The sequence below is a fragment of the Oncorhynchus masou genome, chromosome 12 (assembly GCF_036934945.1).
Source record: "Oncorhynchus masou masou isolate Uvic2021 chromosome 12, UVic_Omas_1.1, whole genome shotgun sequence".
NCBI classification, from domain to species: Eukaryota; Metazoa; Chordata; class Actinopteri; order Salmoniformes; family Salmonidae; genus Oncorhynchus; species Oncorhynchus masou.
The window spans coordinates 36638411-36656437 of NC_088223.1; the positions used below are offsets into that span (position 1 = coordinate 36638411).

Below are 18027 nucleotides of genomic sequence, written 5' to 3' on the forward strand. Positions count from 1 at the left end.
AACATTACAAGCATACAGAGGGTATGATCCAACCAACTCAGCTGATTTTGAAGAGAAAGACGCCTACCATCAACAGCTACAGGCAGTAATTAAAAAAGCACCAATGCGACATGAATGCAAACATCGTAAAAGACCATGACAACTGGAAAGGCACAATGTGGAGAAAGGGGTCTAGGACAGATGAACGAGAATGGTCTTCTGTTCGCAGACTTCTGTGCTCTCGACGAGCTGGCAATCGGAGGATGTCTTTCCCACACAAACCCAACAGGAGCCGAAGCCACCCACATCAGAGACAAACTAGGGAAACCTTCTTAGCAAAGAATCCTAACAACTGGAGCGCTGGAGAGTACACTTTGAGGAAATCCTAAACAGGCCTCCACCTGATTTAACCCCAGACATTGTGGAAGCAACAGAAGACCTAAACATCAACTGTAGTTGGATATCTGAGGAGGAGATCAAGCAAGCCACCAAAAAGCTGAAGCTCTCCATGTTACCAGGAAATGACCAGGCAAGTACCAATATGGAAGACAGGTTTGATTATTACAATCCCCAAGAAAGGCAACATCAGTGAGTGCAAGTACTAGAGAGTAATCATGCTCCTCTCAATCCCTAGTAAAATCTTATTTCGGATAATCTTGGATAGGATTCTAGATACACTCGACAAGAGGCTCAGAGAGGAACAGGCTGACTTTATGAAAGACTACTCATGTACAGACCACATTGCAACACTCAGGATAATCGGTGAAAAGTGCACTGAACGACAGACACCATTTCACATCAACATTGTAGACCTCGAAAAAGCTTTCGATAATCTAGACAGAAATAGTCTATGGAACTATGATATTATGGCGTCACCTCAAAAATCTGTGAATCTGTGAATCTGATCAGGAGTATGTATGAAGGGCTCACTGACCTGGTCATCTCCAACAGAAAACTTTAGACTCACTTCACATCAAAACTAGAGTACGCCAAAGATGCTTACTATCCCTTCTGCTTTTATTTTTTAACCCCTTTTTCTCCCCCAGTTTCGATCTTGTCTCATCACTGCAACTCCCCAACTGTCATGGTTTCTCCTGGCACCAGAGGGCGGCAGAGACCGTCCTAGAGACTATTATTGGACTCGGGTGTGTCTTATTATTTCACGATTGTGTCCCTGTTAAAAGAGGTGTGTTTTCTGTCGCTCTTTGCAGAAGCTGGAGTTGTTTACGGCGTGCGTTACATTCCTGACTGAGTTTTCGAGACTTAGTGAGTTTGTTTTTTTAAGTGTACTTGTGATCCTGCGGCTACCGTATCTCAGTAAAGTATCATGTTAATCCTTAACCACTGATTACTCGTCTGGTCTCTTCTCTGCACCTGAGTCCAACCTTACCACCTCACACCAACGGGCTTTGGAGAGGTGAAGGTCGAGTTATGTGCCCTCCGAAACATGACCTGCCAAACCACGTTTATTAACCAGTGTGTTGGAGGCAACAATGTTTAACTGACGACCGAAGTCAGCCTGCAGGCATCCAGCCCACCAAAAGCAGTGCCATAAGCCAAGTAAAGCCCCCCCAGCCAAACCCTCCCCTAACCCAGACGATGCTGAGTCAATTGTGCGCCGCCCTATGGAACTCCCGGTCAGAGCTGGATGGAACCCCAGGCTGTAGTGACGCCACAACACTGCGATGCAGTGCCTTAGATTGCTGAGCCCCTCGGGAGGCCTCCCTTCTGCTGTTTCTAATAGCCATCAACTGGACCATGGAGAGAACCACAGCCCACCAAAAAAAGGGATCCATTGGAGCCCATTCGCTCAAAGGGAGGACCTGGTTTTGCAGAAGACCTGGCTCTGGTCTCTGAAAGTCATAAGCAAATGCAACATAAAACAGATCGACTACAAGAAAACAGCAGACAACTTGACCTCAAAATAAATGTGGGGAAGACCAAGATACTGGCAATAAACACTAAATCCCCTGAATGACTCACCATAGATTGAGAAACTATTGAAAATGTTCCCAACCTTCTATGTTGGAAGCAATCTCAGCTTGGCATGCCTTCAGGACAAGCTATCCCCCTTTCCCTTTTCCCAAAAGCAATATAATATACTATAATATACATTTACTGCTTAATATCTTAGCCTGGGGCCTGGTTTCTACTTATCTTATTACAAAGCAAGGAAAGAATGTAGTTTGTTGCTAAATGCAGAAGTCTAGCGCACTAATGGCTGAATTAGATGACATCATTGAGATAGACTGTTGATGATGTCATATTTTTAGCTCAAAGACTGAGGTTATGAATGATTTTCACTTTAGGTATCCTCTGTCATTTGCAAAGAAAGATTCCTGATAATTTTGTGCTCCCCAAGATATCAAAATGACAATGTCTAAAAGTAATTTAAGGGGTATATGTGGCAGTAGTAGAAGTAGTAGTACTGGTGTTGATCTTAACAGTAGTGGTATGGCACTGGTAGTGTTGTAGTGTTCAGTAATAGTAGTAGCAGTAGTTGCTGCAAGCACACAAGAACATAGAGAGAGAACATGTTTCCCATGCCAATAAAGCCCCTTGAAGTGAATTGATAACATTAGCTGTAGCAGCAGTAGTAGTAGTCATAGTAGTAGTACTGGTAATAGTAGTAGTAATAGTAGCACTGGTAGTAGTATTAGTAGTTTAGTAGTAGTGGTAGTTGTAGTAGTAGTAGTAGTACTGGTGTTGATCTTAACGGTAGTAGTATGGCACTGGTAGTGTTGTCGTGCTCAGTAATAGTAGTAGCAGTAGTTCCTGTGTTAAGTTGTGGCACCCGTCTCCAAAACTGAGCATCATTCTACTGCACTGTCAGTCTCATGTGGGTGGGCTGGCCAGAGCATATTTCTCTTCCTCCTCATCCCCTCATCTTCTGTGTGATCTTCCCATACTGATCAGCCACTTCAGCCTGAACAGTACCATATGCAGCCCTTATTCTCACATCTCAAAGAGCGTATGCAACACAACACGTGTGTGTGTGTGTGTCTGTGTTCTCCCTTGCCTTCCCTGGAGGATATGTCAGTGCTCTGTGGACAAACGATAATGATATTCAGAGGATGTATGATGTCTCTCCTAACCTTAACCCCAAACCCCTAACCCTACTACAACTCCTAGCCCTAAACCTCTAATCTTAATTGTAACCCTAATTGTAACCCTAACCCCTAATCCTAAAATAGCTTATTTCGTTGTGGGGATCAGCAAAATGTCCTTTTGGTCTCCACAAGGATAGTAAAAACACACACACCTTATCGTCAGTCAGACACCTGCAATTGACTGCAAAAATAAACGCATTCTCTGTCTTCCTCCAAATCCCTCGCTTCTCATCCTCTCCTCCCTCATTCCTATCACCTTCTGTCACAGTTTTCACATTCACTCCAATCCCCCCCCCTCGTTCCCACTTTTCTTTTTTCTCCCTATCTCTCTGTTCTCTGAGTCATCCTTAATGTGGCTTTCCTGCTCCATTCACAGCCTCCCTTCTCCCTGTCCTCCCTTGTTTTTCTCTCTTCCGTCCCCGTTTTGTTTGATGACAGCATATGTGATCTCATCTGAGATTGTGTCAGGCATGCAGCACCCTGGATTACAGTGTTCATATTAAAGCCCCCCCCCGAGGCACATACAATTAAAGATAACCCACAGCTATGTCCTAGTAGAGTCACATGTATCGACACAGTCACGTACATTGTCTTAGACATAACATGTCAATCCCCACTGACAAGTCATGAAACATGTGTGTGCACACTTTAATTACTCAAAAATGTCTGTGGTTATGCTTACTATACTGTACTACATTCTACTGTCCTACTATTGTTTGACACTCTTGTGCTATGTACAGTGCAGGGTATGGTTGTCTACTAGAGGTCGACCGATTCTGATTTTTCAATGCCGATACTGATACCGATTATTGGAGGACCCCCCCAAAAAAATGCCGATACCGATTAATCGGCCGATTTTTATTTATTTATTTGTAATAATGAGAACTACAACAATACTGAATGAACACTTATTTTAACTTAATATAATACATAAATAAAAATATATTTAGCCTCAAATAAATAATGAAACATGTTCAATTTGGTTTAAATAATGCAAAAACAAAGTGTTGGAGAAGTAAAAGTGCAATATGTGCCATGTAAAAAAGCTAACGTTTGAGTTCCTTGCTCAGAACATGAGAACATATGAAAGTTGGTGTTTCCTTTTAACATGAGACTTCAATATTCCAAGGTATGAGGTTTTAATTTTGTTGTTAATCTAATATGTATAGGACTATTTCTCTCTTTACCAGTTGTATTTCATATACCTTTGACTATTGGATGTTCTTATAGGTACTATAGTATTGCCAGTGTAACAGTTTAGCTTCTGTCCCTCTCCTCACCCCTACCTGGGCTCGAACCAGGAACACAACGACAACAGCCACCCTCGAAGCAGCGTTACCCATGCAGAGCAAGGGGAACAACTACTCCAAGTCTCAGAGCGAGTGACGTTTGAAACGCTATTAGCGCACACCCCGCTAACTAGCTAGCCATTTCACATCGGTTACACCAGCCATTAGGCTGATAGGCTTGAAGTCATGAACAGCGCTGTGCTTGTGAAGAGCTGCTGGCAAAACGCACTAAAGTGGTGTTTGAATGAATGCTTAAGAGCCTGCTGCTGCCTACCATCACTCAGTCAGACTGCTCTATCAAATCATAGACTTAGTTATAACATAACACACAGAAATACAAGCCTTTGGTCATTAATATGGTCGAATCCGGAAACTATAATTTCGAAAACAAAACGTTTATTATTTCAGTGAAATACGGAACCTTTCGTCATTTTATCTAACGGGTGGCATCCCTAAGTCTAAATATTCTTGTTACATTGCACAACCTTCAATGTTATGTCATAATTATGTAAAATTCTGGCAAATTAGTTCGCAATGAGCCAGGCTGCCCAAACTGTTGCATATACCCTGACTCTGCGTGCAATGAACGCAAGAGAAGTGACACAATTTCACCTGGTTAATATTGCCTGCTAACCTGGATTTCTTTTAGCTAAATATGCACGTTTAAAAATATATACTTCTGTGTATTGATTTTAAGAAAGGCATTGGTGTTTATGGTAAGGTACAGTCGTCCAACGATTGTTTTTTTGCAAATGCGCTTTTGTTAAATCATCCCCCAGTGTTTCATCGATTATATGCAACGCGGGACACGCAAGATAAACTAGTAACCATGTGTAGTTTTAACTAGTGATTATGATTGATTGTTTTTTATAAGATGAGTTTAATGCTAGCTAGCAACTTACCTTGGCATTCGCGTAACAGGCAGGCTCCTCGTGGAGTGCAATGAGAGGCAGGTGGTTAGAGCGTTGGACTAGTTAACTGAAAGGTTGCAAGATTGGATCCCCCGAGCTGACAAGGTGAAAATCTGTCGTTCTGCCCCTGAACAAGGCAGTCAACCCACCATTCCTAGGCCGTCATTGAAAATAAGAATGTGTTCTTAACTGACTTGCCTAGTCAAATAAAGGTATACAATGATTATGATTTGTTTTTAAATATTAATAAAGAATTGGCAAAATCGGCACCCAAAAATACCGATTACCGATTGTTATGAAAACTTGAAATCGGCTAGGGTTAGGTTAAGGGTAAGTGTTAAACCATGATCTGGACATGAAGCTTGGGTTAGGGTTAAGGGTTAGGGTTGAACCAGGATGGAGACATGAAGCTAGGGTTAGGGTTAAGGGTTAGGAATGAACCAGGATTTAGATATGAAGCTAGGGTTAGGGTTAAGGGTTGAACCAGGATGTAGACATGAAGCTAGGGTTAGGGTTAAGGGTTAGGTTTGAACCAGGATGTAGACATGAAGCTAGGGTTAGGGTTAAGGGTTAGGGTTGAACCAGGATGGAGACATGCAGCTAGGGTTAGGGTTAAGGTTTGAACCAGGATGTGAACATGAATTTAGGGTTAGGGTTAAGGGTTAGGGTTGAACCAGGATCTGGATATGAAGCTAGGGTTAGGGTTAAGGGTTAGGGTTGAACCAGGATCTGAACATGAAGCTAGGGTTTGCGTTAAGGGTTGAACCAGGATCTGGACATGATGCTAGAGTTAGGGTTAAGGGTTAGGGTTGAACCAGGATGGAGACATGCAGCTAGGGTTAGGGTTAATGGTTAGGGTTAAACCAGGATGTAGATATGAAGCTAGGGTTAGGGTTAAGGGTAACAGTTGAACCAGGATGTGGACCTGAAGCTAGGGTTAGGGTTAAGGGTTAGGGTTGAACCATGATGTAGACATGAAGCTAGGGTTAGGGTTAGGGTTAAGGGTTAGGATTGAACCAGGATCTGGACATGAAGCTAGGGTCAGGGTTAGGGTTAAGGGTTAGGGTTGAACCAGGATATGGACATGAAGCTAGGGTTAGGGTTAAGGGTTAGGGTTGAACCAGGATGTAGACATGAAATTAGGGTTAGGGTTGAACCAGGATGTAGACATGAAGTTAGGTTTAGGGTTAAGGTTTGAACCAGGATGTGAACATGAATTTAGGGTTAGGGTTAAGGGTTAGGGTTGAACCAGGATGGAGACATGCAGCTAGGGTTAGGGTTAAGGTTTGAACCAGGATGTGAACATGAATGTAGGGTTAGGGTTAAGGGTTAGGGTTGAACCAGGATCTGGATATGAAGCTAGGGTTAGGGTTAAGGGTTAGGGTTGAACCAGGATCTGGACATGAAGCTAGGGTTTGCGTTAAGGGTTGAACCAGGATCTGGACATGAAGCTAGGGTTAGGGTTAAGGGTTAGGGTTGAACCAGGACCTGGACATGATGCTAGAGTTAGGGTTAAGGGTTAGGGTTGAACCAGGATGGAGACATGCAGCTAGGGTTAGGGTTAGGGTAACAGTTGAACCAGGATGTGGACCTGAAGCTAGGGTTAGGGTTAGGGTTAAGGGTTAGGATTGAACCAGGATCTGGACATGAAGCTAGGGTCAGGGTTAGGGTTAAGGGTTAGGGTTGAACCAGGATATGGACATGAAGCTAGGGTTAGGGTTAAGGGTTAGGGTTGAACCAGGATGTAGACATGAAATTAGGGTTAGGGTTGAACCAGGATGTAGACATGAAGTTAGGTTTAGGGTTGATCCAGGATGTAGACATGAAGTGTCATGTAGATCCTTTCCTTCTATTCATATCTCTCTGTCTTCCTACTGGGACTGATTATAAAACATAATCTTGTGGATGGAGGTTTAATTGCCTTTGTTCCATAAAGAAGACACCTTTCAAAAAACAGTGCAGCGGAGGATAGGAGATAATTACACTTTCAATGAATCTCTCCTTCACTCTCGGGCTCACTCACTCTATTTCATTCTCTCCCTCCCAACACCTCTCAAGACCCCTCCTTTTTCCCTCCTTCCACTGTCTCATCTGTTCCATTTCCTTTCATTTAGTCAGCAGTCTGATTAGGAGGCAAAGTCACCTGACAGTCATTGCCATAGCGACCAGGTTAAGTGTTTCCTCTCCTCTCATACTTTCACTATAGATCAAGCCAAAGAAAGAGATGAAGAGAGAGGATAAGGATCATGTGGTCTGGGATTTGTTTTGCTTCTACACAATCTAATATGACTCGTGGAACCTCTAGCATGGTATTTCACAATTTCCCTAGTGGAAATTCCGCACATGGAAATGTCAATAAATGTCAGAAATGTGGGGGCCTTGTGTGTTGGGAAGATGGCCGTTATAGCAGCCCTCTATCGCTCTACTACCTTTTGAAACAGTATTTACGTGGGTTATTGCTTTGTAGTTACCATAGTGTCTCTGAGGGTTCAGGGGAAGGTAGGGTCAATTAATCAGAGGTCATTGACCCTCTCACACGGTGCAACGGCGAAAGATGTCTCAACCTAGGACTCAACCTGACGATTTCACTGATCTTGAAAACTGGCGGACGACCAGCAAATCCTATCAAAATCATTACACCAGCTTAGCCAACACGGTATGCCCATTATAAGACATTAGTTCATGTTAGTTCTCCAGAAATGTCTGACACGTTCTCCTATTTTCACCATCATAAAACCAAGAACTGTCCAGTCTGATTTATACTGTCCTCTCTGTTATATAAGGTAGAGTTCTCCCTCCCTTTCCTTACCTCCCCTCTCATACTTTCACTATAAATCAAGTCAAAGAAAGAGATGAAGAGAGATGCAGAGGAGCATGAGGTCTGGGATTTGTTTTGCTTTACACAATCTAACATGACTCGTGGAACCTCTCGCATGGTATTTCACAATTTCCCTAGTGGAACCTCCGCACATGCTGAAAGCCTTGTGTCCACCAGGAACATAGAAACAGTCTGAACCATACTGTCCTCTCTGTTATATCAGGTAGAGTTATACGTGGTCTGTCTGACCCCTTGACTTTTCCCACATTTTCTTACGTTACAGCCTTATTTTAAAATGCATTACATTGTTTTTTCCCCCTCATCAATCTACACACAATACCCCATAGTGACAAAGCAAAAACCAGGATTTTAGAATGTTTGCAATTGTATTGAAAATGAAAAACCAAAATATCACATTTATCTAGACCTTTTGCTCAGTACTTTGTTGAAGCACCTTTAGCAGTGATTACAGCCTTGAGTCTTCTTAGGTATGATGCTATAAGCTTGGCACACCTGTATTTGGGGAGTTTCTCTTTTGGGAATTCTTCTCTGCAGATCCTCTCAAGCTCTGTCAGGTTGGATGGGGAGCGTCGCTGCACAGCTTTTTTCATGTCTCTCCAGAGATGTTCGATCTGGTTCAAGTCCGGACTGTGGCTGGGCCACTCAAGGACATTCAGAGACTTGTCCCGAAGCCACTCCTGCCTTGCCTTGGCTGTGTGCTTAGGGTCGTTGTCCTGTGAGAAGGTGAACCTTCGCCCCATTCTGAGGTCCTGAGTGCTCTGGAGCAGGTTTTCATCAAGGATCTCTCTATACTTTGCTCTGTTCACCTTTCCCTCGATGCTGACTAGTCTCCCAGTCCCTGCAGCTGAAAAACATTCCCACAGCATGATGCTGCCACCACCATGCTTCGCCGTGGGTATAGTGCCAGGTTTCCTCCAGACGTGACACTTGGCATTCAGGCCAAATAGTTAAATCTTGGCTTCATCAGAACCGAGAATCTTATTACTCATGGTCTGAGAGTCCTTTAGGTGCCTTTTGGTAAACTCCAAGCGGGCTGTCATGTGCTTTTTACTGAGGAGTGTCTTCCGTCTGGCCACTCTGCCATAAAGGCTTGATTGCTGGAGTGCTGCAGAGATGGTTGTCCTTCTGGAAGGTTCTCGCATATCCACAGAGGAACTCTGGACCTCTGTCAGACTGACCCTCTGGTTCTTGGTCACCTCCCTGACTAAGGCCCTTCCCCCGTGATTGCCAGCTCTAGGAAGAGTCTTGGTGGTTCCAAGCATCTTCCATTGAAGAATGATGGAGGCCACTGTGTTCTTGAGGACTGCCCCTCTGATTCTTGTTCACCTCCCTGATCAAGGCCCTTTTCACCATATTGCACAGTCTGGCCGGACGGCCAGCTCTGCCATTTTTTGGTACCCTTCCCCAGATCTGTGCCTCGACACAATCCTGTCTCCGAGCTCCACAGACAATTCTTTTGACCTTGTGACTTGGTTTTTGCTCTGACATGCACTGTCAACTGTGAGACCTTATATAGACAGGTGTATACATTTCCAAATCATGTCCAATCAGTTGAATATACCACAAGTGGACTCCAATCAAGTTGTAGAAACATCCCAAGGGTGATCAATGGAACCAGGATGCACCTGAGCTCAATGTCAAGCCTCATAGTAAATGGTCTGAATACTTATGTAAATAAGGTATTTATGTTTTAATTTTTTTATTGCATTTACAAACATTTCTAAAAACCTGTTTTTGCTTTGTCATTATGGGGTATTGTGTGTAGATTGATGAGGGAAAATTGAATTGAATCAATTTTAGAATAAGGCTGTAACGTGACAATGTGGAAAAGGGGAAAGGGTCTGAATACTGAATGCTCTGTAGAAACAGACAGAGACGGAGACATATAGAGAGAGGGTCAGTGAAAATCCAGACCTCTGTGTGTGTGTGTGTGTGTGTGTGTGTGTGTGTGTGTGTGTGTGTTACTCTTAACTGGATATTAACTTTATTCATCTTAAATATTCCCTGTTACACACACAAAGAGTTACACAGTTACACCACACACACACACACACACGTGCTTGTGCACAAATAATCACAAAACACAAATCCCTTTGTTCTTTCCAGTGGCAAAACACTCCAGATATTCACCCGGTTTAAAGGTTCCAAAAACAAGACTTAAACTCTCAACAGCTAGTCTGGGCACCAGTCGTTTTAGTGAACATTCATTCCACTCCTTGCCACTCCTATTATTTGCCAAAGGCAAGGAGTGGCACAGAGTGGCAAGAAGTGGAATGTTAGCTACAGAGACTGGTGCCCAGGCTACTCAACAGCAGGTGTTGGATTCAAAAATACACTTGTAAAGCCAGAGAAGTAAGCATTCAAGTGCGTTGAACAATACAATGATATCAGATGATTGAGTGTGTGTTCTCTCTGGAATGCTCGCATAGCATTTACATGCAAGGCGCAACCACTAACTTTGGTGTGGAGTGATAAGAGATGCTTATCAAATCTCCATGGAGACCACACTTGACAGTGGGAGTTTTGGGCGGAGGGGACTGAGAGGAACACTAGTGTTGAGACAGATTGGTCATTGGGGAGGAACATGGAATAGCCTATTCATATGTTCCAGAAATACGGATGACAGACTTGAGCGGAGCCTTTGTATTTATCGCTGCAGAAGAGATTCACAACATCATTGATGTATTGTTAAATCCGTCATCTCTCAAGAGATTGCAGTTTCATGCGCGAGGGAGGCGAACTGTCAAGCAAACTATAACTTGAGAACGTTTTCATGGTTGTTAGACAGCTGTTCTTTTAAACTGTCAAGTCTTCTCTCACCTCTATTGGCCCTTTGTCCGAACATCCTGAAAGAGAATTGGACTGGTGATCTCTCAATTGTCTGTTTGTAATGCGACCTATTGGGGCAAAGAATGGTCTGTGGGTGGATTATAGTTACGAGTGAGACTGATTACATAGCACACTTGCAATAGGTTGAGCCTGCTTTGTGGTCCAGGGCAGTGCATCTCACACACCAACTGGCGCTTCTTTCACACGAGGAGCATTGGGAAGCGTGGAAAGGGAGTGGCACCGCAGCTGAGCAGAGCAGCGGAGGGAGACAGAATCGAATACCGCAAACAAGCGGCTCGGCTCTTCAATTTTACTGGGTATAATTTTCGCATGATACAGAGCAACGCTTATTGCTAAACTGCCTTTAATTTGATAATTTTACACCTAAAACGGCCCCTTTTTAAAAAAGGTATTCAATGAAACGTTGCCTTCTCATGTATTTCTGTGCCGTTCCTCTTATGAATGAGATCTGATCATGTATTATTAGAACAATAGCCAACAGGGTCTGGAAGAAGAACATTTTTTCTTCTTAAATTGTACAGTTACTGTTCTCGCTTCTGTTTCTACACTATACTATCAGCTACTCTGGTGGAATCCAGCCTCAACCCTTTTCATCTGCTGTGGATACCCGACTGACTGCGCCGAGATGGGGGTAAGAGTTATTTCTATTGTGTGTAAAAATGCGTTTATGAATGGATAGCTGTAGTAGCATATGAGACATGTGTAACTCACCTCAAAGGGTTCAAATGTGGAAGAAACATCATATTGGAATGACATAAACCACTATTGGATTTCGATGGCTTGTGAAACTATTGCAAATTGCTGTGACTTTACTTGCATGACAGTTAAACGCATGAAGGGTATCTATTTCTATCTCGATTCAATGCAATTGGACGAATTACAGTTCAATACATTTCATCGCTGTCTATTCTTCTGTTAAATCACATTTTCCATGTCTGTGTTAAATAGAAACATTACTGACATTGTTCTAATCTGCTATCTGCACCGTTTTCCGAATTTGCGCTCGAACCGATTCGCTGCGCACTTCCACTCTTCTCCTCTCCTGCCGTCAGCGGGTGCGTCATCATTGAGTTATCGGGAGAGGAGAATCTGGTCCCAAATTTTGATTATAAACTGAGTGGTTCGAGCCCTGAATGCTGATTGGCTGACACCCGTGGAATACCACGGCTACGACAAAACATGTATTTTTACTACTCTAATTATGTTGGTAACCGATTTATAATAGCTACGCGGAGTGCCTGGACACAGCCTGCCTTGGCCTTATTGTTTAATTATATCACTAAACATATGTAGGCTACCGAGGGATGAACTCTGTTGGGCGATTAAGGAATGTGTCGCCGGTGTGGCAAAGGCGCGCAATCTGTTCCTTGTGACAAATTGAAAACAAGCTGTTCGCCAAACCTAAATCCCAAATGAGATGTTTTTTTGGCCATTCTCTACTTTTTTTTGTATATACTCCATTGAATTTGAATGGCACATAGACAAATTGTCAAGAAGAATTACAATATTTAGGAATATTTAGGTTAGGCTACAGAAGAAAGACAATGTGGTTGCAGGACAGATGCCTTATCCATCCTCTAAATCGGATGATCTATTAATAGGCCTAATTTCATTACATTATTAGCCCAGTTGTCATAATATTCACGTTTTGACCCCTTGCTTTTATGGCACCATGATGACCTCCATGACTGACATTTGTAATTGATAAGGAGGCCACAGGGACACGTTCAGAAGGTGGGGGTGGGATACCAGATGTCGGAATTGGAATATTGGAATTGTTGTCCACCACTTGTTTTATACCCATCCTACAGAGTCATATATTAAGTCACTGAAACTGTGAGAGTCGTTGGTTATGGATATACAGACAGGGAATTATTGGAGAGGTTCGGTTGGGGTACCAATCAATGCAGACAGTTGTGCCAAAATGGATGCCCAGTTCGTTCCCCCATGTTGATATGGGTTAGGGAGGTTGTCATAGCCTAATAATCAAACATGCCAGTGACGGGTTGTAACAGAAAATCTTGCTTATTTCTATCTTCCATTTTGACTCGGTGTAGTGATGACACAGACTGCCAAAACCCTGTTGATTAGGCATGGCAAAAAGGATAAAATGTTCCTATTCATCGTTGTATACAGTGCGTTCGGAAAGTATCCAGACCCCTTGATTTTTCACCATTTTGTTCCATTTTAGAATAAGGCTGTAATGTATTTAAAAAACACAAAAAAAGTGTTCAATCTAGACACAATACCCCATAATGACTATGCAAAAAACGATTTTTAGAACATTTTGGAAAAGAAACTGAAAGTTAACAAGTATTCAGACCCTTTACTGTACTTTGTTGAAGCACCCTTGGCTGCGATTACAGCCTCAAGTCTTCTTGGGTATGACACTACATGCGTGGCACACCTGCATTTTGGTAGTATCTCACATTCTTCTCTGCAGATCCTCTCAAGCCCTGTCAGGTTGGATGGGGAGTGTCGCTGCACAGCTATTTTCAGGTCTCTCCAAAGATGTTCGATCTGGTTCAAATCCAGGCTCTGGCTGGGCCACTCAAGGACATCCAGAGATTTGTCCCGAAGCCATTCCTGCGTTGTCTTAGCTGTGTGCTTAGGGTCGTTGTCCTGTTGGAAAGTGAACCTTTGCCCCAGTCTGAGGTCCTGAGCGCTCTGGAGCAGGCTTTCGTCAAGGACCTCTGTACTTTGCTCCATTCATCTTTCCCTCAATCCTGACTAGTCTCCTAGTCCCTGCCTCTTAAAAATATCCCCTCAGCATGATGTTGCCACCATCTTGCTTCACCTTATGGATTGTGCCAGGTTTCCTCCAGAAGTGACTCTTGGCATTCAGGCCAAAGAGTTCAGTCTTGGTTTCATCAAACCAGAGAATCATATTTCTCATAATCTGTGAGACTTTAGGTGCCTTTTGGCCAACTCGAAGCATGCTGTCATGTGCCTTTTACTGAGGAGTGGCTTCCATCTGGCCACTCTACCATACAGGCCTGGTTGGTGGAGTACTGCAGAGATGGTTGTCCTTCTGGAAGCTTCTCCCATCTCCACAGAGGAACTTAGAGTGACCATCGTGTTCTTGGTCACCTCCCTGACTAAGGCCCTTCTCCCCTGATTGCCAGCTCTAGGAAGAGTCTTGGTGGTTCCAAGCGTCTTCTTAAGAATGATGGAGGCCACTGTGTTCTTGAGGACTGACCCTCTGGTTCTTGTTCACCTCCCTGATCAAGGCCCTTTTCACCATATTGCACAGTTTGGCCGGGCTGCCAACTCGGCCATTTTTTGGTACCCTTCCCCAGATCTGTGCCTCAACACAATCCTGTCTCGGAGCTCTGACATGCACTGTTGACTGTGGGACCTTATATAGACAGGTGTGTGCCTTTCCCAATCATGTCCAATCAATTGAATTTACCACAGGTGGTCTCCAATCAAGTTGTGGAAACATCTCAAGGATGTTCAATGGAAACAGGATGCACCTGAGCTCAATTTTGAGTCTCCTAGCAAAACATCTGAATACTTTTGTAAATAAGGTATTTTAGTTTTATATTTGTCATAAATTTGAAAAAATCTAAAAACCTGTTTTTGCTTTGTCAATTTGGGGTATTGTGTATAGATTAGTGAGGAAATAATTTTTTAAAATCCATTTTAGAACAAGCCTGTAACGTAATAAAATGTGGAAAAAGTCAAGTGGGCTGCATACCTTCCGAATGCACTGTATCCTTCCTTAAGCCGATGATGTCATGATTCATGGTTTGTGATGAAATTTGGTCCGTGCTATCCTGTACCCTTGGGACGTCCCTACCCCCCTCTGAAGTTGACATTTAAAAGGATTAAAGATAAAATTCAGGTTGTTTATGGTTAAGTTTAGGGTAAGGGAAGTGACATCTCAAGGATTACGGATAGCACCCGCCAATGAAATTATTGGCACTGGCCAATACAGTTATTCCTTTCGTCGGCCCTAATTTGGGTCAACAGTTGATCTCACGGGATGCGTAGTAGGCCTTTCATCAGCAGTAGCAGTGCGTTGTTTGCTTTATAAGTTAATTCATATGCCTTGTGACCGTGATACATAGGCCTAAAGGCCGAGACAATTCAACCACACCTTTGTTTTATTACAAAACAGGATAGCAACCTCTGTCCGTTGAAATCCACAAAGCATATTGCATGTAACAGACAGTTACATGACCTACAGCATGGTCAGGCAAGTTAATGTTGCCAACATTTTCGGACCTCCTAAACACATTTTTTATTTGTATTTATTTAACTAGGCATGTCAATTAAGAACTAATTCTTACTTACAATGATGGCCTAGTCCAGCCAAACCCGAACTACACTGGGCCAATTGTGCGCCGCCCTATGGAAACAACTATTGATTTATAACCAAAGAGAGTTACTGCAAGTCGCAAAGAATACAGGAGCTGCCTTCATTATTCCAGCACCATTTCAACTTGATCGTTTCAACATCATCAAATCACCTCTACAGGAATAAATATCTCTCCACGGGAAGAAGAAAGGCGGGGGTGTATGTTTCATGATTAACTACTCATGGTTTGATTGTGATAATATACAGGAACTCAAGTCCTTTTGTTCAACCGGACCTAGAATACCTCACAGTCAAATGCCGACCCTATTACCTCCCAAGTGAATTCTCTTTAGTTATAGTCACAGCCGTGTATATTCCCCCCTCAAGCCGATACCACAATGGCCCTCAAAGAACTTCACTGGACTTTATGCCAACTGGAAACCACATATCCTGAGGCCGCATGTATTGTAGCTGGGGATTTTTACAATGCAAATTTGAGGAAAACACTACCGAAGTTCTATAGTACTCGCCCTGCTAAAACACTCGACCACTGCTCCTCCAACTTCTGGGGTGCCTACAAAGCCCTCCACTGCCCACCCTGAGGGAAATCTGATAACGACCCCATTTTGCTCCTCCCTTCCTATAGGCAGAAACTTCAACAGGAAATACCTGTGCTAAGGACTATTCACCGCTGGTCTGACTAATCGGAATCCACGCTTCAAAATTGTTTTGATTACGCGGACTGGGATATGTTCTGAATAGCCTCCGAGAATAGCAAACTCAGTCACCAGTGTATTTGTCTATCAGGAAGTGTATATGGGTTGTTGTACCCACTGTGACTATTAAAACCTACCCTAACCATAGGGCGGCGCACAATTGGCTCAGCGTCGTACTGTTCTGGCCCGGGGTAGGCCGTCATTGTAAATAATAATTTGTTCTTAACTGTCTTGCCTAGTAAAATAAAGGTTACATTTAAACTTTTTATTAAAATGAACCAGAAACTGTAGATAGATGGCAGCATTTGCGCAAAACTGAAAGCGCGCACCACCACATTTAACCATGGCAAGTTGACTGGGAATATGGCCAAATACCAACAGTGTAGTTATCAAAAAGGCACAACGTCAGTATAGAGATAAAGTGGAGTCACAATTCAACGGCTCAGACACAAGGCGTATGTGGCAGGGTCTACAGACAATCGTGGACTACAAAGGGACTATTTCTATTACAGTGTATTGGATTACTGTCATTCGTATTCCAGGTGAAAAAACCTTTAAAAAAAAAACCTTCGTATCATAACCTCTAACCGCTACACACAGCCTACATCAGTGTCACCATATTAGCTTACGCCATAGCTAGTCAACATAGCTACTGGAACTAAAGCGTTTGTAAACCCACTACAATATGCAGTACAGTGTACAGTCAGCAAGCAGTTTAGCAGCGGGCCCCGGTGGCAAGAAATGTATAAAACCCAAATCTTACCTTGACTTGGAAGAGTTCCAGTGTTAATATAGCATCCCTCTCTGTTTGAGCCGGGTGTTTGAGTAGGCTAAACTAGCTAGCTGCATTCACTAGCTAGGTGAAAATGAAAGTAAAAAAATACAACAAAATATAGATAGTGCTCTCTCCCTCTTGCTTCTCCTTAATTTTTTAAAGGAATGACTTTGTTCAAAACTGTTCAACTATTGTCTTTCTCTTTGAGTCAACTACTCATCATATTTTATGCACTACAGTGCTAAATAGCTATAGCTTATGCTTTCAGTATTAGATTAATTCTCTGATCCTTTGATTGGGTGGACCACATGTCAGTTCATGCTGCAAGAGTTCTGATAGGTTGGAGGACGTCCTCCGGAAGTCGTCATAATTACTGTGTAAGTCTATGGAAGGAGGTAAGAACCATGAGCCTCCTAGGTTTTGTATTGAAGTCAGTGTACCCAAAGGAGGTTGGAAACTAGCTGTCCTCCGGCTACACCAGGCCATGGCAATTCCAGTTCTCAGGGGCCTGATTGGTGTCACACTTTTCCCCCATCCCTAGCAAACACATCTGATTTAAACTAATTGCATGTTTAACTGAAGATCGTGATTAGTTGATTATTAGAGTCAGGTGTGTTAGCTGGGGCTGGGGCAAAAGTGTGACATCAATCAGGCCCCCGAGGACTGGAGTTGCCCAGGCCTGGGCTACACTATGGTGCTACCCTGCAGAGTGCTACTGAGGCTACTGTATTGTGTTTTAATCAATTATTTGGTGACTTGAATATATTTAGTATTGTTTTATCCAAAAAGGATAAATATATTTAATGTTTTACTAGGGTCCTCCCCTTCCTCCTCTGAGGAGCCTCCCCTGGTCTACAGTAATACCAGGTAAGAGCACCCCCATAGTCAACCAGTGGTGGGCTAGGCAACTTCGGTGTTTAGTGGACGACATTTTGGCTCTCCTGTGGATGACTCAGAGGTACTTCCTGGTTTGTGTGTGTTACATGATGGGAAACAGAAGGAGATGCAGTAGGAAAATGAACCACCAAAGGCTCCTGTGATGCATATCTTGTAAAGTCTCTCTAAAGCTCTGATACAAGGATTTGGAGTTGTCTGATAGGACAGGTTCTGTATCTCTATCTTTTGAATCTCTCCCAATATCTCGTTGAGTCTCTCCCAATGTATCTTTGAATCTCTTTCATTGTCTCTTTGAATCTCTCCCACTGTCTCTTTGAATCTCTCCCAGTGTCTCTTTGAACCTCTCCCAGTGTATCTT

The 18027-nt window shown here is 43.1% G+C and overlaps 1 protein-coding gene across 1 annotated transcript in view; it reads left to right on the forward strand.

The window, feature by feature from the left end:
* The first annotated feature begins 10864 nt into the window (after positions 1-10864).
* Positions 10865-18027, forward strand: part of LOC135549985 (sodium/potassium-transporting ATPase subunit alpha-3) — a 29465-nt gene continuing 22302 nt past the window's right edge. The window contains exons 1-2 of the mRNA XM_064980400.1: positions 10865-11274; positions 11538-11609. Coding sequence (XP_064836472.1) covers positions 11604-11609 — 6 coding nt within the window. The 5' untranslated portion in view covers positions 10865-11274; positions 11538-11603. The remainder of the gene's footprint in view (positions 11275-11537; positions 11610-18027) is intronic.